The 21,833-nt window shown below is 35.4% G+C and overlaps 1 protein-coding gene across 2 annotated transcripts in view; it reads right to left on the bottom strand.

Annotated features, from left to right (window-relative positions):
- The window catches only part of LOC141441537 (uncharacterized), a 285,632-nt gene that overhangs the window by 30,568 nt on the left and 233,231 nt on the right, over positions 1-21,833 (bottom strand). Inside the window, exons 1-3 of one of the 2 annotated variants that reach the window (XM_074106306.1) lie at positions 21,192-21,324; positions 15,796-15,894; positions 7,810-7,897 (exon numbers count right to left, since the gene is read on the bottom strand). In XM_074106306.1, the coding sequence (XP_073962407.1) occupies positions 7,810-7,897; positions 15,796-15,894 (187 nt within the window). In that variant the 5' untranslated portion in view covers positions 21,192-21,324. Of the gene's footprint in view, positions 1-7,809; positions 7,898-15,795; positions 15,895-21,191; positions 21,325-21,833 lie in introns of those variants that run through there. The other variant, XM_074106314.1, reaches the window with a different exon arrangement.

Genomic DNA, 21,833 nt, shown 5'->3' with positions numbered 1-21,833 from the left:
TCGAGAACCTTCAGACCCCATCGGCTATCAGTCCTGCAAGCAATGTGCCCGCCCACTATGCCACTTCAGTTTCGCAATTTTTCGGGCTATGTCGGTAACAATTAGTTCTACTGCGGATATCATCATTTCTGATTCTATCTCGCAGAGAAACCCCGAGCATAGCTAATCGTGAGTAGAACTATTTAATTCCGTAATTTTATAAATCACGCCTACTAGAGCTTAAATTATAATACCTTTACTTAGTTTAGCGAAATTGAATTTTGTCTAAAACAACGGCAGCTAACGTGCTTTTATCAAAAACAAATCACTTTTAGGGATCAGCCTTCTAACAATTTCACACGTCATTTTTCCTCTTCATAAGAATACATTTATCAGCTTCAAGGTGTTTGAACTCAACGTAACGTAGGACCTTGTCAGTTCATAGTGCGATCGCATCTTCCAACTTTTACCTCAAGCATTTTTTACTATCGGCTCTCATCGTTCATCGACCTTCATTGAGATAAAGGTGGAAATATTTTCATATAGACACTGGCAAATTGTCCTCTGACTATTAAAAAATTATAACTGAGCGTCGCTAACAGGTATATTAGAGTTCGAAAAATTAAATTCGCTATTCAGTTATTCATTCACATATTTGAATACTCAATCTTCTATAATTCAATTATAAGTAGGCACAAAAAAAATTAAGAAGCATTACTTTAGATGATAATATAGTGAAACGAATGATCGGTCCCTCAGGTATACAACTGTTTTATTTCGGTAACAATCGATTATACCATAATAGTGAGTATTTAACTGAAAGTCTATTTATTAAACAATTCCAGGCCCGTGTCCGCTGGGAGCGGGGCTAGCAGCTGAATGAAGATTAATCAGAAAATTCTTAATCTCGCTAAGCGCTAGTCTGTTGTATAGCCGGTGATTCCACGCGCTATTCACTGGGGTTGCCATTTTCACTATCTATCACAATATTATATTTCTTTTTATAACCCTAGCTGAATAAAATGAAGCAGCAGTGCTTGCACTGTTGTGTTTCGGCGTGGAGAGTAAGACAGCCGGTGAAATTACTGGCACTTGAGGTATCCAATCTTAGGCCTCTAGGTTGGCAACGCATCTGCAATACCCTGGTGTTGCAGATGCTTATGGGCGGTGGTGATCTCTTACATCAGGTGACTCAGTTGCTCGTTTACCATCCAGTCGAATAAAAAAAAAGAAAAAAAAAACATATTCTGTCCAAAGTTTGACATATATAGGGCAGATCTTAGTTGTCTATACTACGAAGAACGGTCAACACAGTAAGTTATAATCTTAATGTACTTTACGTTCCATGGTAAAAGGAGTTTAACTGTACTTGGATTACCGGAATTGATCCGAAGATTTACGATATTTGAACAACGGATCTTTCAAACACGGAAGTTAGGCAAAACAAACGAAGAAGAGCCGGGTTAACTAAATTCTAGGTTAGCCGATTTTATCGAGTCGCAATGATGGTGTGAAATTAAGCCAGTAACGAATATTTTCTCAAACATGACAGCAAAATACTAACGTAGTGTTACAAAATAATAGGCCGGGAACGGAAAGTATCGCGCTGCAGGCGATGCTTCTCAGCTGCCGGCGCACGGTTACTCTAGCGGCCTTTAAAGAGATTTTATACAACTTTCCCGGCCGCTGGCCGGCAATACGATCGTCTTTTGTTTTAACGCGCGCTCTGCGGCACGGCTCGCGCCCGCCGCCCCACAAGCTGCCGCGCCAGCCGACAAGCACAACAGGGCGACAATACTAGCGTCCCGCCAGCTTCTTTTCATCTCTTTTTATTTTATTTCATGTCATGTTTGAGAAAAGCACTATACAAGCCTTGGCCTCGGCCGGAACGTGGGGTTGCCGGCCTCTACAGTAATGTACTTACTAACAGTAATGAACGAAGGAAAATATAGCAATATAACCGACTCGCGTTTTATATTTTCAACCCTGATTGAAGAGAGGCCTTATATTTTATGGGAAACTTAAGAATTTCCACTAACAAGCTTCTTTTCTAAGAAAAATTGCCGTTTTTATCCTCTGCCCCTACTCTGCAACAAAGGGCAAAAACCGCGATAAATATTACCTGAGAAATGATGATACTGTTCGAAAATAAAAGAGAAATAAGCCCGATAATGAGCTAAACAGCGCAGCGGAGCAGGCCCTTTATACGAAATTCATTACCCCGTAATCGCGCTTTTCCTTGCTTAATACCTGCTCATTTTTTACACGGGTAAAATTGTTTCTCTTTGTGATCATTGGGTGAAGTGAAGCATCGATCAACTCGCGGTTTTACCGAAATAAATTCACTTAAGTGTTATTCAATCGAAACTTCTCTGAATCCATCAGGGTGAAATGACTATGCGTAAGACCAAGTAAGACCCATAAGTATATACAATACCTCTCCTTGCAGTCGGGTAAAAAATATAAATTTGAAACGTTGACCGCCTACATTACGAGTATAATCCCAACTAGCAAAAATGTCTTGGACACTGTCACATATAAGAGCAAAAGTATTATAAAAGTAATATAAGGGTTTTGGTTAAGAATCGTCCCCTTAGAGAGGCAAGCGTACAGACGTTTTGGACTATAAGAACTTATAAACTTATAAGGATCTCTTAAAGATACATACAAGACCTACTCGTAAACCATCTATAAGTATAATGTCTTATAGATGCACTTTGTAAGACTAGTTGCTCTTAGAAAAATATCCATTCTTTAAAGGGCTTTTTACAAGAGCATTTGTTCTTTATAGAGTCTTAGGTAAGTACAGGATAAGGGTACTGCTCTTACTGAAACATGTTATATGGCTGCTGAAAGATAACACAAAAGTAAGTGCATTTGTTCTTGACTAAATCATATTAAAGAGTAGTAGCTTTTTGGAAGATATCTGTAAGAACATTTGAACTCACCAAGGTCATAAGCTTGCTTAGTAAAGTCTAAAACCGACCGTTTCGGCGATTTGTGGAAATTAAGCTAACTGGATAAAAAACGTGATTTACAATGGATTTGCAAAAATGGAACGATTCAAAAAAAGTGGAGCATATCGAAGAAAAGTTAATAAACAGTACTCGACATTAATGAAAGAACCAGAAGAGGAAGTAACAAGAGAAATGGGACAAGCTGGACCTAGCAATATATTTGGTGGTTCCGTTCCGTACCAAATAAAGTAGTTTTCTAGTGATACTGATGTGAGCGATAGCGATGTCAGTGACAAGGAATCTGGCCCTATACCTACCACGAAGTGCAAAACTCGAACTTCGTATGTTGCCGTCCTGCTCACGCTTATGTCATTTAATACGCGAGTAAAAGGGACGGTGCGATACGAAATTCGATTTGCGAGTTTCGTAGTAGCCCATCTGAACTCGAATTCTACACACAATTTGTTCTAGCATTCTTGGCAAATTACTTTTTTTCACTCAAAATATTGCGTTTAATTTTTTCTTCGTGTGACAAGTAGAATAGGTTTTCTATACTTCCAATCATTCTTCATCATACTTACTGGTTCTTTCATTTTCTAAGGAACCCTACATAAAATGGAAAATGGCCACCTATTGTCATAGTCAAGGTTTTAGCAAGAGTTGAAATCTTTAAACGAACTTAACAAGATTAATATAAGGGATGTTTAGTTCTATAGTGGACTTCTCTAAGAATTAATAATCTTATAAATGTCATAATGTAGAATACAGTGAGACTGAATGCCTAAATTGCAAAAATGGCGAAATTTTGTATTATTTCACTCTTATTTTATCAATAAACATTATTTCCAAACTCATCGCAGAAATGGCCCGAGATCGCAATGTTATTTATATTAAAATTCATTCGAATAAATGTACTCCGCACGTGGTTTATTAACATGACTACAGTCTCTAAAATAAACACACACAGTTATCTTAAATAAAGTATAAAACAATAACACAAGTGGATACTTAATTTCTACCACAATAAGCACAACACAACAATAAGATTTTGACTTCTAACTTTTCGCGACGGCTTAATACATAGGTACTCTTACACTGGTAACACAAAGAGGCGAATAAGGTGAATCCCTCTTAGTACGGCACTACTGAGGCTACACAAAAACCATTTACCCTTAACATCGTGCCAGTGTAAGATACTTGTAAGGCTATTTGATTTTACAACAGCAATTGAAAGAGTATTGTAGGATTAAAATTGATCTTCATAAGACCGTAATAAAATAACAGTAAGAGCAATCGCTCTTATAAACTGCGCCCAATTCGACACTTACTAACGTTTGCAAGTGTACACTAAGAGTATCGAAAATGTGGTCTTAGGATACTTCTAAGATCAAATTTTGCTAAGATCATCAAGTGTTGGTAAGTTGATTTGTAAAAAAAATGTACCTCTTATAAATAAAGTTGTTTGTTCAGAAAAAAAAAAAAACATTTGCTAACTGCACTTTTTGTTGATTTTATGAACTTGCTTATCATCCAAACTACATATCCATTGAAGTCGATGTTAGGTATTGAGGAGTTCTCTCTTACGGAGGCGATCCTGGCTAGACCACCAAAATTCCTTTACCAGATAAAATGTGTCAAAGTCAAAGTCAAAATATCTTTATTCAATTTAAACTATAACAAGCAAGATGAATGTCAAAAAAAAATCTACCACCGGTTCGGAAAAACCTCTGCTGAGAACAATCCGGCAAGAAACTCAACGAGGTATATTTTTTTAAACAGATTTACAATATTATCAAATGATATGTATACATCAGAAGTATTTAACACAACTTTTTTTTGTGTTGTCACCGGACATACCTACTCTTGTGCCAAATTTATAAGTCAATCCAATCACTGAAAATGGGTCAAATTTTACTTCCAAAATTTGATTACAGACAGCAGGTGAAACTAAATAAAAGCTAGTTAAATAGCCCTTTAGTTTAAGACACGAAGTAATCACAAATAAGGTAAGAATCTCACAGAATCACATTCACTTTGCCAACAACTCATAGCACGAAAAATCCAGACCCTTCATGTATCTGAATCCGCGCAAACAATAATCATTATTCACACAGAACATTCGAGATTTATATCGACCATCGATCCAGCGTAAACAAAACGCCAAATTAATCACGTTTCCCTTGATTAAAGGTTTGGGGAATATTTCAGCGGGCCGGCCAATTGAGTTCTTTGTCGGCCTTCGATCAAGCCGACCTGGTGATTGTGCTGGCCTACACAATTTCTCCATACACAATTTCTGCCGTCACAACTACCTTTTGTCGGCCGCCAGTGTATTTTTTCAAGGCTATCCACAAATCTAAAGCGACGTCAAGACGTTGACGAGAGGCAAAGGCTTTTTGTGCGACAGTTTTTTCCTCTGAAAGCCGGACTTTTTAAATGTTGTATGGCTTTCCTGAAAGAGGTTCTTGTAATAATAATAAATGTGCCTATAGCCGACCAGGAAATTGCTTTGCCCGCCCTAAATCATACGCACGTCAAAAGTCAAGATCCATGTTTACTAGATTAGAAATAGACCTTTAGTGGGCAGTGGAGTATGTCTATCAAATTATTTTGTAAGTTAAATTTGAAGAGTTTCCTATCCTTGCGCAATCATTATAGCTCATTATACATTATGCTACTAATGTCATGGTTAAGTTACAGAAATACATTACTTTAACCTCACTTTAAAAAAAAGCCTGGCTGCCGGTAACACACTGTATGAAATAGTTTTTTTCTTCATGAGTCAACGGATTAGTGTCTTAGAAAATTCTAACGAACCCGAAATATTGGACACGTATTTATTCTATTGTTAAATTAATAAAAAAAAATATAATTATTAAAGCCAATTAAAGTTTCACACTTTTTAGCACGATATGACGTCATGGGCGCCTCTTCCAAACTTTGAAGTGCTTCCTCTTTATAATTTTTTGTTTAATTGACAAAAGAAAAACCGGTCAAGAGCATATCGGGCCATGCTCAGTGTAGGGGTTGCGTAGTTCCCGACTTTGCCTTAACTTAACTTAAAAACTGCTCAACTGATAAAGTTGAAAATAATTTTCCTACAATTTTTTTATTAAGTTTAACTTTCGTGATTATTTTCATATTTTTAGACGTGCGGTTCAAAACGGTGCGGTGCGGTGTGGTTTTTTTTACTACTTTTTCGGCGTGACCGATATGTATATTCATGCCAAATTACAGCTTTCTAGTACTAACGGTCTCTGAGCTTAGCTGCGGACAGACAGACAGACGGACATGGCAAAACTATAAGGGTTTCTATATAGTTGACTACGGAACCCTAAAAATACGCGCCCATATTTACTGATATTGTACGGACTACCATAGAATATTTTTTTATCCAGGAAGCTACCCAATTAGGACTAAAAGACAGGCGAAATATCGCTAGATGGCGTTAGTATCGTGAGGTTTTTTTGACGTTACGGTCTTACTTGCAATTGACAAGATTTCATTTTTTTAACACCTGTAAATTACTACAGGAATCGAATGAGTTTTGCCTCCTGAACGTGGGAAAATATTTATCATAATTTATTTCTCCATATTTAAAAAAATACATAAAATTGAAAAAATATGTCTGAATTTGCCAATACTACCACAGAATAGATATGTTTCCTTTGCCTTTTTCACCAGAAAAAGGAGCTGTCATCATTTTGACAACGTCTCTATGCAACGTCTACGTCAGATTTACGTGATCTTTTTTTAAGAGACTAGACAAAAGTAATGGATCTATTGTGTAATAGTTTTGGAGTTATGCCCTTTTAGAATAAGCACATCTTAAAATAAATTTAATAAATTAATTAATAGTTGTAGTGAAATTTTAAAAATATCAGCGTTTTTCTCTTTCCAAACAGAATACAGAGAACGAATCAAATTATAGTCTTAGAAATATAAAATCTTGTCAATTGGTTCATTTAGCTATTAGCCAATATTTTATTATTAGCGTTAGTATCGCGTGAGGTTCTCTAGCGATATTTCACCTGTCATTTAGCCCTCGTTCGCCAATAGGAGCTTTTAGCCATGAGTTATAAGATATTTCGACAAAATACCCATCAATTTCTATCTCACGATGATCAAATAATATCACATTTCCTGATAGTAATATGTGATTAATTAATGCCACCAAAATACGCTACCTGTAGGAGTTATTAGCGATACTTTATCATCCAATCAATATAATTACCCCACTGGAGCGGATACGAATGGCCCATAATATTAATGGCAGCCATTGTTTTTGACATTATTAATTTAAGTACCTCGTTTTCCATTTAGGAGAAAATTAGTTCTTGCCCGCAACTTCGTTTGCGAGAATTCAAAGTATGTACCTACCTATCAATACATATGAACTTAATACATGTAAATGTTAATCAAATCCTAAATTTGGCATATCTTAAAGAAACAAAAGGTCGTGTCTTATAGGTGATCAACAGTGGTCACGACATAGGAGATGCTTATCCATTTTCGCGGGAAGTTTTCAATTTGCCAGAATAAAAAGAATCCCGTAAGCATCTCCCAACCACGTTATTTGGTTTAAATTCAATTTAAATTTTTCATTCGAATCTTTGCTACCATCAACCGTTTATATGTGATTGAGATACAGATAAACTAGCCAATAAATTTACGAACTTAATATAAGCAGTACTATTATTACAATTTAATAATGATCAGACTAGGCTTCGGCAAAAGGAAACTATTATGAGTACTCAGCAACTCTTTATCCGGCAACCCCAAGAATTTTTATTTCCTATGTTCTTTGGATGAGACTCATAGATATATACTTAGAAGTTACGATTAATTTACAAAATAATAAAATTGAATTTACCATAATAAACATCATCCAATTCCTTGTACCGCTTGGCATTTACACCGATCCGCCAACTATACAACAGCACCACCAATATTGATATATTCTGAAACAAAATAATATTATATTAGGCAATTTTAAACAAAAATATTTCTAACAAGAAGATGGACGGTAGATTGAGAGGTAGTTTAAATGTTTTAATTATTAGTAGTAGATAATCAAGTTATCTATTTTGAATATTATATTACGTATGTATTGAAATCTGAAGCGGTAGCCCCATAATTTTATTACATTTATTTAATTTATCAAAAAGTTTACAGGATAAAAAATATTTAACACTAACATTTCTAATTCACTTATTATTATTTCTCTGTGTTGTGTATAATGTATAACGGTTGATTTAGGGAACCCGTCCACAAACCCGCTGACAAGACTATCAATTTAATGCACAAATGGGATTACAGTTCACCAAACCAATCAGCTGATTTGTGTAAATTCATAATGCGGTATAATGCAAACGTCATTACATCACTACTTTTAAAAAAGCTCGTAACTTAAAATTGATAATTTTTCCGGGTGAACTTTATGCGCATTATTTGAAGGGTTGATTTTGTTGACATATTGATTTGAGACACGAGATTTTTACAAATTTATGACGATTAGCTCTATGTACTCATTAATTTTCAACTTGAACTATTTTGATGCATTCACAAGCTAACATTTATTTTTAATTTATAGCTTTTACGGAATAAATAACATTTTGATGACATACATTGCTAACGCGCCAATGAATCATATGAGTTTTTAAACATGCACAGATGCATGTATTTGTATCAGCAATCCAAATTATAGTTTGGCGATTGTTTAGTACACTATAAGGCTGAGTTGTCACAACAGAAGCCAGGCCAAGTGGTTAGAGAACCTGACGTAGGTTCCGACCAGGTGACCAGGGTTCGATTCCCGGCCGGGGCAGATATTTGTATGAATAATACGAATGTTTGCTCTTGGGTCTTGGATGTTTAATATGTATTTAAGTATGTATTTATCTATATAAGTATTTTTATCCGTTGCCTAGTGTCCATAGTACAAGCTTTGCTTAGTTTGGGACTAGGTCAGTTGGTGTCAAGTGTCCAATGTTATATCTTTGATGATATTTTTCACCACATATTTTCCATCACCGTTTAAATGAAGCATTTCTATTGGTTCATGAGATAGTTTAGTCCGTTTATTATCGCTTAATAGTGCCATCTAATATTTAAAATAATTTAAGGTTGGACTCGCCACGATGCAATAATGTTAGTAAAAAGTTAAAATAGGTACCGAAGTTACAATTATAAAAAGATACAAAAATATTTCGAAAATTATCACTGACATAGTAAATTAGTCTGGCGAAAAGGAGCCATAAATAAAAAGCTTCAACGTGACAGGTTCAGAGAAAACGATGACCAGCAGGCGAATTTTATTAGTCGTAAAAATGGACACAAAATAGGCGTGGCTGTGTTAACAACGGGAAATGTGAAGATATCTTTGATCCTGATCCACAGACTTGTATTATAGTTGAGGGAGCGAGTTTGCAAACAAACTCCAGAACAAGCACAGTACGAGTACAAACCCAACCGCGGACGCTAGGTTTACGCTTTACCCGCACAGTTGAGGAAACTGAATCGAGTACCAGGGTGGAACCATTTCACAATGAATTTCAGGATGATTTTTTAGCAGATGCATGGAATGATGACGTGATATTTGCAGCGAAACGGTTCAACCCTGGTACGTGACTTAGTTTTTTATCTGTGCCTACACTAAGTAGGTATACTTTTAAATACTGCCTCTAACGTAATCGACAGAAAAAATGTAGTACACGGATTTTTCATTGTAAATTTTAGGTGTAAATTTTACAATGGAAATCGCTTTTAGTTAATCTGTGTACTATATATTTCTGTCAGATTTCGTTAGAGGCAATGTTTTTTATTTTTTTACTACCTACCAGTTCAAAACTTTCACACACATGAGAAGACAACAAAACAACTGATGCGGGCATTACTCATCATATACCTACTGGTTGATTTAGGAGACGTGAACAGAACCAAATCTACACCCTCGGGAATTGATAATGGATCGTTGACTTAAGTAAAACTCTTACACATTTAATTCCAGTGTGACCATGAACTTAGTAAATTATTGATTACTATTTGTTTTCAACATTTAAGAGAAGAACGTTAACTTCACTAAAACGGACGCGATATAGTAAGCCTTAACTAACTGAATCCGGTTGGGTTGGCCCTGCTGACATCTCCCGAATCACCCTGTATAGGCAGTGTTCGGAAATCCGTACCAAGAATAAATAATACCTAACAGTTTTTTTCAATCATCATAGAATCATATGTATATGTTACCAACTCAATTATTCTTCGACGGCAGACTAAAGCATGAGAAACAACGAATATAAAGAGACTGAGTTCAGATTCAGAAAGGGCTCGCCCCAAAGACAGTCCGTTATAAGCTAGTATTGTTTAGTATTAATGGTAATACTAACGTAGGTACATACATAGTTACCTACCTACTAAATTAAACTAAATACTAATGCTCCCTAGTTAACAGGCAAATTAATGCATGAAAACGGTTGGGATCCAATTATTATTCGATCACATGGAAATTTTATCTCAATTATTATGCTACGAGCTCTCCTAATTTTCAGCAACGGTTAAATAATAGAAGGATTAACTTTCTGTCGCAAACTTATTTAAATCTGTACTGTTATAATAAAATCCTAATTGAATAAGTAAATTAACGTTACGATAACGTTCAAAATTAAGTCTCGGAATTAAAACGTTGAGATGATAAAAGAACAGCAATTCATTAAGGTTATAAATTAAAATAATTACGGAGATAAGCGGTAAGGGATGGGGTTAACTGATAACATATTTGGAATGTCATACCGGGCGCGGGGCACAGGGCCGCCCAAAAATGTGGGCTGACGATTTTCATAAGGCTTATTAAGCGGCCTACTCTGAGTAATGAGATATTTATCTGCCTCGAAATTTCATCATGGAGGCTTTACCGGCCAATTAAGATTATAATCTACAAGTGATGTCTTGTTTCAAACGGCTGTTTTCGGGCTGGAAGAGAAACTTTCAAATTTTATATCCAGTGCTATTGTTTGACGATTTTTACGAAATACTTGCATTTTCAGACGAAGAAAAAATATCCAAAATGAACAAAGAGAATAATTTCACGATTCAAATAAAAAAAACTGTTTTACTGCCATAGTATCCACACAAGTGCTCATTACTGTCGCGTCAACCGTGATAAAGGTTCTGCAATTTAAAAGTCTAAATAATTTCGAGAATCCGACATCACCACTCCATTGCTACGTCGGGCTGTAAAGAAATCTTAAAGATCTAATCAACTTTTGTAATGAAAGAAAACTCTCGTTTCCCAACAAGTGATCTTGATTTGACTTTGACAATGTAGGTACTTTATCATTAAGGCCCTTGAGAAAAATAAAACCGGCCTCTTGTAACGCAAATTTCTAGTGACAATCGCCGGCTCTAAATATATTTTGGGGCTCCTGTTTGTACCTTTCCGACAAAGGGATGTCACAGTCACAATTATAGTTAGGTATATATATAACAAGAAAGACCGCAGGGTGAGCTGGGACTTTACAAAAACATTAGTACTGTTACCTAACTAGGCTCCTTTTGACAAGCCTAACAATTTTACTTACTAGTAAATATTTTTTCTCAAAAATGACCGTAAAAGTTGACATTATTCTTCATATATCAGAAAGGGAAGTGCATGGTTTATAGTTAGCGAAAAATTAAAAAAATTAAAAAGATTGTTGGCTCGCTAGCTCGACAATAATGTCGCATACAATTCTATTAAGTATTGTCGAGTCGCAAACTTTTTGAAAAGTTAAAAGAGCCATGAAAATGTTGGTACAAGTCGTATACAGCCAACTCAAATGACCAGTATCAGTTATTTTGTTAGAATTCCTGACTTTTTATTCGGTCTGAAACAGCTTGTGGTGGTGGAAAAATACACCTGCAATGAAAAAAGGCGGGAAAGCATAAAAAGGATTATTGGAATAAAATTAAATGTCGTAATATTTTGAGGAAAGTTTATTCTAATTTACTTTTTTTTTCTTCGCCATTTTCAAGAAAAGCTTTATATTAGTCTGGGCTATTGCTCTGCTCTGGGCAATTGCTGGCTTCGTATTAGTTAAACGGACTCGCACTTAATTAAATGCTTTTGTTTTTCGTATACATTTTACTATAATACAGCATTGCTTTTAGTTTTTAAAAGTTCGTCATTATACATTTAGAAACAAACACAAATAAAATTAAAATTAAAAACTGTATCAATTTGCTGGGATGAAAGATATGGACGGCAGAACATTAAAATACATTATTATTTGGACGAGACTAAGAGGTTAGAAAATCATTACATTACACAGTTCATTATGGCTGTAGCGAGCAAAACGTCGCACATGTATCACGCGAACATAGATCGCACTGGTATTTAGCGAGCGGATAGTAGCGTGGTTTCTTCGGCGCGCGTCGGCAAAGTTCGGGAGATGCGCCGCGGCGAGCTTCGGCTATGTTCGCCAGCCTCGCCGCGCACCGCTGTTTGTTACGTTGCACTGGTTGCATGTTTTTAATTATTATTTTGTTTTGATTTGTAGTAAGTCTGTAGTTCCGATAAATACAGTGTTTTTCTTTCGCGAGTGGTTGTTTTTATACTGTAGTAGTAATACACTACATGGCCATTAAGCGCATAAGCTTGGTAAATTTATCGTCTAATAGGTACCTAAGCTAAATTAGAAGTTAGTCGTCTAGACTGTAACTGCAACACAAAAACACTTTCTGAACTAAACGGTTGAAAAGGTTAATTTAGGATCATTTTTACAAAAAACTCGTGGTTAAGTTGATTTGCATAACTTTGCAAAATGCACATGGAAATTGATGTTTGTTAGCGCCCAACTTTGCAGCTATTTATTTTCGTCTGAAAGATGGCGTTGAGAAAGTTGTAAAGTTACAAAGAATGGAGTGGCTTTGCTTCGGAACTTTCTTTGTTTGGAAACTAGAAGCGCTATCACTTAGAAAGAAAGCTTTTGGAGATTTTCGACAAAATGCATCCATTACTTTATACCGAAGATAAAAGGGGTATAAACTTATGGAAGCTTAGGTAAATATTATTGTTTACAAATTGATAATAATGTTCCGGAACCTTTAGATGTGTATGATTATGGACAGGCGCGAAATCAAACGGTGTTTAAAACATGTTAAGACAATTAAGAACCTTATCCATCTGACATATCTGATGGTAACTAGAATCACAAATTACAAATAGCGCCACGATGCAAAGACCTTTGATTAAGGTATCACGCTATCGAGATATAATTTTAATTAAGGCACGAGCAAGCAATCAAGCTAGCACCGTGATGCTTATCGCAACACTAAATTGTCGTATCTCAGAGGCCATTTGCTATCCAAATTCCGAGCATTGGCTAACGAGGGAATACCAAGCGTCTTGGTAAGCCTCGGATGCAGCGAAGCGTTAGCGGACGCCTATAAGCCGTCTGCGGTCGAACCGGAGATGTTACGGAGCCCAAATAGCCCAATGATTGTTAAATTCTAAGAGTCGCTTGTGAAAGTTCCTGTTGAATTTCTGTTATGCGCAACTCCTGAAGGTGCAGGTAGTCACTTCTTTCTATACATTTCAACGTTAATAAATCTTTTTAAGGTTCCGTAGTCAACTAGGAACCCTTACAGTTTCGCCATGTCTGTCCGTCCGTCTGTCTGTCCGTGGGTAAGCTCAGAGACCGTTAGTACTAGAAAGCTGTAATTTGACATGAATATACATATTAGTCACGCCGACAAAGTGTTACAATAAAAAAAGTAAAAAAAAATTTTTTAGGGTACCTCCCTTAGCCTTCTAAAGCCCACCATGTAAATATTTTGAAAAAAAAATTGACAGCAATTAGAATCTAATTGTTTCGAGAGTAAAGTCATACCATGCCGCCAAACTGTCATGGGGAAAAACAATAGAAAAACAAAAGAATTTTTACTTTGTTACATTTTCATAGACTCCTAATTCCCATGAAGTTATTGTGTACATTCTATTGCACATTGGGCCGCACGAGGATAGACATAAAGTGGGGGTGATTTTGTTTTCTCGACTAACCCTATATTGTGGGGTACTGTTGGATAGCTCTTTTAAAACCATTGGGGGTTGCTGAGACAATTTTTCTATTCAGTGATCTGGTTGCGAAATATTCAACTTTAAAATGCAAATTTTCATTGAAATCGAGCGTTTAAAAAATTCTAAAAATATATTATAAAAATTTTAGAAAATTCAGAATGGTAGTAAATATATCAAATTTACAAGGAAAATTATAGCGGCTAAGATTGCTTGAGAATTATTAGTAGTTTAAGAGTAAATAGCAGCCTAAGGTATAAAATACCTAAACTTGGAAGATTCAGTACACAATACGAAATCCTTAGAAAAATATTACTTAATTTTTTCTCAATGGCTACGGAACCCTATTTTGAGCGTGTCCGACATGCTCTTGGCCGGTTTACGTTTATGTTAGTTTCGTTCTAAAGGGGCTCTCGTTTTGGAATTTTACAGTTCAGCGCATACTAACGCACAGTGACATACGCTGCCACTTCCAACTGACTGTTAGCGACAAAAAGTCGCATATTTTTCTCCACACGAAAAACTTTATGAACTCCAGCGTCACGCGAGCAAGCGTTCCGGAAATTTCAAATTTTGGGCTCGAGCGGTTCCGGCGCCGCGCTGATGAGTCAAATGTATACATATTTTATGTGAACGTACGACTAAGTAATTTCAGTAGAGCAATTGGAATACACGCATGAATGACTTTAATAGTTTCCGGGCTAGTTAGTGGTGGTACTAGTTGAAATACCGGTGGGTGATTTTTGATTAGATTAGATTTATTTATTTAAAAAAAGCCGTGGTGGCCTAGTGGTTTGACCTATCGCCTCTCAAGCAGAGGGTCGTGGGTTCAAACCCCGGCTCGCACCTCTGAGTTTTGCGAAATTCATGTGCGGAATTACATTTGAAATTTACCACGAGCTTTGCGGTGAAGGAAAAACATCGTGAGGAAACCTGCACAAACCTGCGAAGCAATTCAATGGTGCGTGTGAAGTTCCCAATCCGCACTGGGCCCGCGTGGGAACTATGGCCCAAGCCCTCTTGTTCTGAGAGGAGGCCTGTGCCCAGCAGTGGGATGTACCTATATAGGCTGGGATGATGATGAGATTTTTTTATTACCTTATGGAAAAATACGTTATAAACAAGTTATAAACACATATCAGGTTTATAAGAAATTCACAAATAGATCGTCAAATGTATACAAAAAATAATAATATGTGATAGTGGCAAATTACAATAAAACGTCAGCCAAAAATAAAATTAATATGTCAAAGGAGAATAAAATGCCAACCAAAAATAAAATTACAATGTCAAACTAGAATTTAAAAATAATAATAACAATTTTAGGAGTCCAATGATGATTTTTATTCCGAATTTGAATTTAACTGGCATGAAACGTAGTATTCATAAAATTTTCCTAAAATAACGGGCCAAGAGCATGTTGGTCATGCTCAGAATAGGTTCCGTAGCCGTTACGAAAAAAATAAGTAACATTTTTCTAAGGATTTTGTATGAAATTTTCCCAGTAGGTATATGTATATAATTCTCACTCATTGATAAAAATGTTATATGTCAGATAAATGCGATGTCATCTCTGTTAACTCGGACAAAATAAATCGAAACGGCATCAGAAATGTCTGTCACAATATAGTAATTTATCAATGATTACTTTGACGGTACCCGTGCCGTAGTTGACCTTAAATTCTTGTCATAATGATTGCTCGTATTCTGGGTGTGATCGCAATGTACGCATACTGATTACGCATATAATGATAGTCAAATGGAAAAAATATCATGAGGAGCTTTTGACAGGCTAATGTAACTTACCAAAGTGTATAGGGCACTTGCGTATGCTGCATGCTTGACGTGTAGCGTGCGGCAACAGGGCAATGTTGTGTCCTGCTCGCTCGCAGTCCACGCCTTCATCTAAAATAGAGATAGCTTTACTTAAAACAATACAAACGACGGTTGAAAAGTAAAAAGGCTTTTCCCAAAGAATTAATTTAGTCTGAACATCAAGAATCTCTTCAAATTAATAATGAGAGCCACAATGACTCCACAAGCGGCCAAAAAGTGACTTTTAATTTAAAATTCATTAATAGTCTTACTTTTTCTTACTTTTTAATAACTCTGTCAGCGTTTAAATGGCGGTGGCTATACACCGGGCTAAAGGATCGGCCAGCCCAAGAATTTTCAAGGGACCATCAGACAAATCGCTTTCAATTGTTTCCAATTGATTTGACGACTGGTATTTTGAACAGGGAACATTTATGGCGTCATAGGACGACCAGCCATTGTTACACCCCTAGAAAATATATATCTCAATTGAATTCATACGACATGATCTTCAGTTTGCATCACTTCGAAGCATTTAATATAATATAACCTACCAACACAAGACTAAAAATAATCAACCATGTGACACAAACCGGTCCACTTGCACTCTCTAGGGTTGTATATGTTAGTATATGACATTAAAAATTAAAACAGAACTACAATATTTTAAAGAAAAAAAATCAATTATCTTCAAAATATCCGCCTTTGGCTTTGATACACATTTATGCAAACGTTTGTCAAAATTATCGACGATATGCCGCAGTTCCTCCACAGATATTTTTGCCCACTCTTTGATGTGCGTTGCTTTCAGAACAATTATTAGATAGATAGAATGTTATTTAGTTTTAATTTTGTCAACGTATTTTTGGGCCACGGTGTAATGCCTGTACTTTTTCCATTCATTAAATTTTTCGTGACGGATTTAAACAGTACCTACCTATAGCTGCGTCAAATGTTCTTTTTGGCTACATATAATTACGATTTTTTCAAATATTATTTCTAATTTCATACGAAGTACTCGTGACTAAAGTTTAGAGGGAATCAAATAGCGAAACGTTTCACAATTGATGTGGTACAAAATCTTTACATCTGGAAACATCATGAAGCGTGCAATGTTGTTGTTTAATTTCAGCTCGCTTCCTTTATCTCTAGCGTCGGTGGATAAAAGTAACAATGAGTTATTCAGGCTTTCCAGCCATTCCCGCCGGCCATTGAATATTGCTGGTAGGGATGATTTCAACTGATAAAATACAAACATTGGAACATAGAACCTCCTCCTTTTTTGAAGTCGGTTAAAAATAAAAAATAAACGTGAAAAAATAAACTATGTAGTTTGTTTTGCCTGTGCCCACTCAAATACTTGAAAAATATTAAAATGGCTATATTTGTGTGTCTAAGTTTGTTCATACCTAAAATAAACAATTACTACATAGTTTTTAGAGTAATGTACGTAAAAAAAACTGTAAGTATTTATATGAAATCAAGCAAAAATTAAATTAAAATTTTAATAAAGCTCCACAACTTACTCCATAATTTACTAAACGTATGTACTACATAAGTACGCTTTTGAGCGAGACATGCTATTTGTAAAAATATACTACAACTAATTTCATTATTACACAACGAAAATATGGCCAAATAACGAATGTCCCTGAGGAGAAACTGCCTGTAATAGTCACGTGTATGTATAGTATAATGTCAATAATACAGACCGAAAATTCGTACTTGTTTTAGTCACTTGAAATGGTTCTCCTCAGAAATTTACTGAACAAGAAAGCTTTTTCACAAGTGACTGTCCCTTTTATGCAGCCACTCATGGAAAAGATTTGATTAAGGTTTTCTATCTTCCGGCGCTCCGTGGCCCACATTTTGTTCGTGAAATATTGAAATACTTTTCAGTAGGTAGTTTCCTCGGAACCCTTCACATGTTTGCACACTTTATCCTTTTACGAAGTTATTCATCATAGCGAAGTTTTAACACACAACGTAAAATGATGAAATAAACAGAGAACCCAATTCATTGTTTCACTAACACACTCGTTGTAGTATGAACTTTCGTCTAAGATGTTTTTTTAGAGATAACTCGCTGGCTTTAAAACAGTTACCATTATATATACAAAGGGTGTTAACAATTCTAGATTATTTTTGTTAAGTTTCTTACTTTTAAATTAATATTTCTCAAAATTAAAGATTTCAACTCAGAAGCGAGCTATCTACTTTCTCAAACGACCGGCAACGCATCCGTAACTCAACTTATTTTATGGGTGTCCTTGGGCGGCGGTGATTGCTTTCCATTAGGCGACTCAACTGCTCGTTTCCCAAATCATAAAAAAAAAATTACAAGGGGTGGAAGTTTCTATTCTCATATGTTACGAAAGTCAAGTAGCACGTTTAATGTACTATAAATAATTGAAAATTTTGTATGCATGTGGCATATCATATTCGGTGGACGCACTCTGAAGCTAAAAAAAACAGTGCCTTAAAATGACAAGTAACGAAAAGGCGAATGAGGAATGTGTGCGAGTGATAAACGTATATTTTATGGGAATTGTTACGGGGCCATGCTATTGATGCATGTATATATAAATTTGGTTGGCATGTACATATAAATTTGGTTCTAGTTAGCGTCTCGCTCGACACGATACTTGCTTTGGCAAATTTGGCTGTGTCAGCGACGAGTTCGCTCTTTGAGCCATTTTTAAAGGGCAAACGTAAGGCTTATCCCACATCTTCCTGCTAATTGCCACCGAAGCGTTAGGCCTACTACGTAATGATGTCTCTATTGTTGTGCTCTTAGAGTAAGTTTCTCATCAGCTGTCAAATCTCCCGATCTGCAAGTTGAAATTTACTGCGTACGGTCACGGGCGTTAATTTGAGACTCATTTCTTCAAAAAAATCCTTCCAAAATCCATACAAAATGACAGATATTCGATCTTAAGTGGGTCCCAAATTAACGATCGTGACCGTACCTACCTACATACGTATGTTTCACAACCTAAGTATTTTAAATACATTCAATTTAAAATTAGTTATCGTTTGAGTAATTTGGTGCTAATCACGCTTACACTAACTGGCAGCTAGAATATTTATTTACATTATCATTACTACAGTATCATTACAGAAATAAAACCTAAAGCGATACAGGAAACCCTTAAACCTAACTAAAACTAATGTAGAGTCATGTAGGGTAAACGTACGCAGCATCTCATACATTTCGGAGTGAAATGTATGGGATTGCGTACACCCACTTACCCACTGCGTACGTTTCTCTACATGACTCTACATAGAATATTATATGTATGTAGTATTTATACGACTTTTCAATAAAATAGTTACGATCACAAATAAACTCAAACTCAAACTCACAACATTTATTGACAAAAAAACACACTACATCACAACAAAAACACAGTAAAAACATAAATTAAGAGAGTAAGAAAGAGAGAAAAATTAGAGACATTGTGCTGTAGTGTGATGCCAAAAGGACTCAGCTCAGCATGTGCCGTAGCCCTGTAACCAGAGCTGCAGTGCTGGTTTTCAGCTGAACCCCGGTGAAATAGTTTTAAAAATAGTTTTAGATAAATTCGTGTGCATTTTTACAACGATATTTTGTTTCTTAGGCTTTAAAGTGATGTTGAAGAACAAAAACTTTGATGAAAGCTTCAATTAAAATACATGCTAAAAATGTTGTCTGTTGTGAAATTGACCTTTAATATGTTCTTGACGAAGAGCTGCGACTATTTACTCTTCGGGAATCGACCATAAAACGATTGGTTTAGGTGACTATGGTAGTACGATAAATTTCTCGCAGTCACTGATTACACAAAAATGTCTACGATGTGATTATTTTACTTACGATAGTATTTAAATTTACGTACAATTAAATTGCAGAACTTGTAAAAAGTATATACTTTTGTTTTGGATTTTTTAAACAAGTATCTTCATAAAATCGACATTAAATAATTGCTTTTATTTAATTCAATACCTTCAGTTAATATTACTGCATTATTAAATGAAAAAATATACTCCTAATAACTCTGTAGAATTTGGTTTACAATATAATGTTAATTACATATTATGTACAGATGTTAGAGGTGTTCGTGTTTTGTATTGTAATTAAAGTGTCTGGTATCTATTTTTGTTTTATATTAAAACATTTTTTTTCTTTAATTAACTGTTTAATCATATTGATTTTTATTTATTCTCTATCGATATAATTAGGTACTCATAACTGGACATTTCACGTAAATTTCGTAATTTTTATTCTAATAAATAAAGTAAACTAAATTTATTTAAACATTACTCTTACTCCTCTTATTTTGTACTTTTACCACTAACACCGGGCAATGTTTCAAGCTTTAAATCTAATTATTGACCAAGACCCCTAATTTCTAATTGACTGGTAATACGGTTATGACAGCCCTAACAAACTTCGGTATGCCCATAAAATTACTCTGGGAATTTTCGGGCTTTTAGATCTAATTAAAAAAAAGGTAAAAATACCTTTTCCGGAGTTTACTTAACTCAGCAAAGTGAAGCAGTTCAAATAGGGTATGACTGCTACAAGTTGAGAGCATGTACAAGTACTTGGCTATATTTGCCAATGTATACACCGAGAAGAGAACATTTTGAAAATATAGATTACAATAACGGGCTCAAGTTAAAAATTGCTGTGTTTTCTTTGAGATTTTGTCTATAATGTTAAAGTTGTAATAAATGTTTTATAATTTATGAAACACTCGGAGACCGTTCATTAATTCTGCAAATTGTCAGTAATTATATTAACAACTTATTTTGTAAAACGTTTAGACCTATCGTTTAAGAAACTTTGCGCTTGCGATTTTATTATAATATATATGAAGGTGTTCTGCTTACTGAACATAAATACTAGCTGTTGTCTGTAACTGTGACTGTGGCTTTAACTCCGGCGGGAGCTTTGTACTTTCTGTTACCTATCCAAAATAGTGTTGTCGAATGAATGAATAGCATTTTTTTTTCAATCGGTTTATCTAATAGTTTCAGAAAACACTTCCTAACAAACACAAGAAAATTAACCTCTTCATTGTTATTAGGAAAAAATAAGATATTATTGTTTTGAAAACAATGCTAATCAAACAAAGAAAATAGTAGAGTTCAGTTTCATAAAATTCATTGTGTTGTTAGCTCTAAGTACCACATTGCCCGCTAACGTGTCTTAGTTTAGGCAATTAGCAATTGCCACGACATTTTCAATGATAGGTACTCCAACATCGTCATGTATCAAACTAGTACCAACCTAAGTACATGAGCAATTTACTGGAAACATACAAGTAAAAAGGCCTTATAAAACTAACTTCCCTTAGCGAATAAAACGCAAACTAACAACGATATTAATCTAGTGTGGGTACCTTTGGCCCTTTGCGAAAAGTCCTTAAATATCCTTGAATCACATGGCATGCTAGTCGGCAAAGTTTTGTATAGTTCGACTATCACATATGCGTTTTGGGTATCGTAATATCGGGGTGGCCGCGTGCGTTCGCTCACGACGCCGCGCGGTAACTGAGCGCTGGCGTTTCAGTCACGATTGTGCGGACTGATTATGCTACACGAGTGACTGAAGCTGTTTTCTTTTACTGCTTGTAATAACAGATAAGTTTACCCTTAAACAATAAATTATTTTTAATTTAACAAATGAACGATTTGAAAAATTTGGCTAAGAGTAGAGACGAGTGGAAGAAAAAAGGTGAGCCTCGCCAGTAGGAAACATACAAGCCACAAAAAATGAAAGTTATTTTTCTTCCTCGGCTTTGAACCTTTTGTCCACTCGTTGATTGCGAAGTTATCACATTAGTTACAGAATGTAAATGTTTACCAAAGTAGTCCATGATTACCTTTAATAAGCTTCCGATATTTTGACGCAGTGCATTAACATGCAAAACGATCACGGGTGGACTGAAAAATTGACAACCCGTGGCAAATATATAGGTAATAATATTTTTTTCTGATTAAATAAGTGTCATTAAAACTGTTGTTGTCAGATATTATCTAAC

The sequence above is a fragment of the Choristoneura fumiferana genome, chromosome 2 (assembly GCF_025370935.1).
Source record: "Choristoneura fumiferana chromosome 2, NRCan_CFum_1, whole genome shotgun sequence".
Taxonomy (NCBI): Eukaryota; Metazoa; Arthropoda; class Insecta; order Lepidoptera; family Tortricidae; genus Choristoneura; species Choristoneura fumiferana.
The sequence above is the reverse complement of the archived record's forward strand: the minus strand, read 5'-3'. Positions and strand labels throughout refer to the sequence as shown.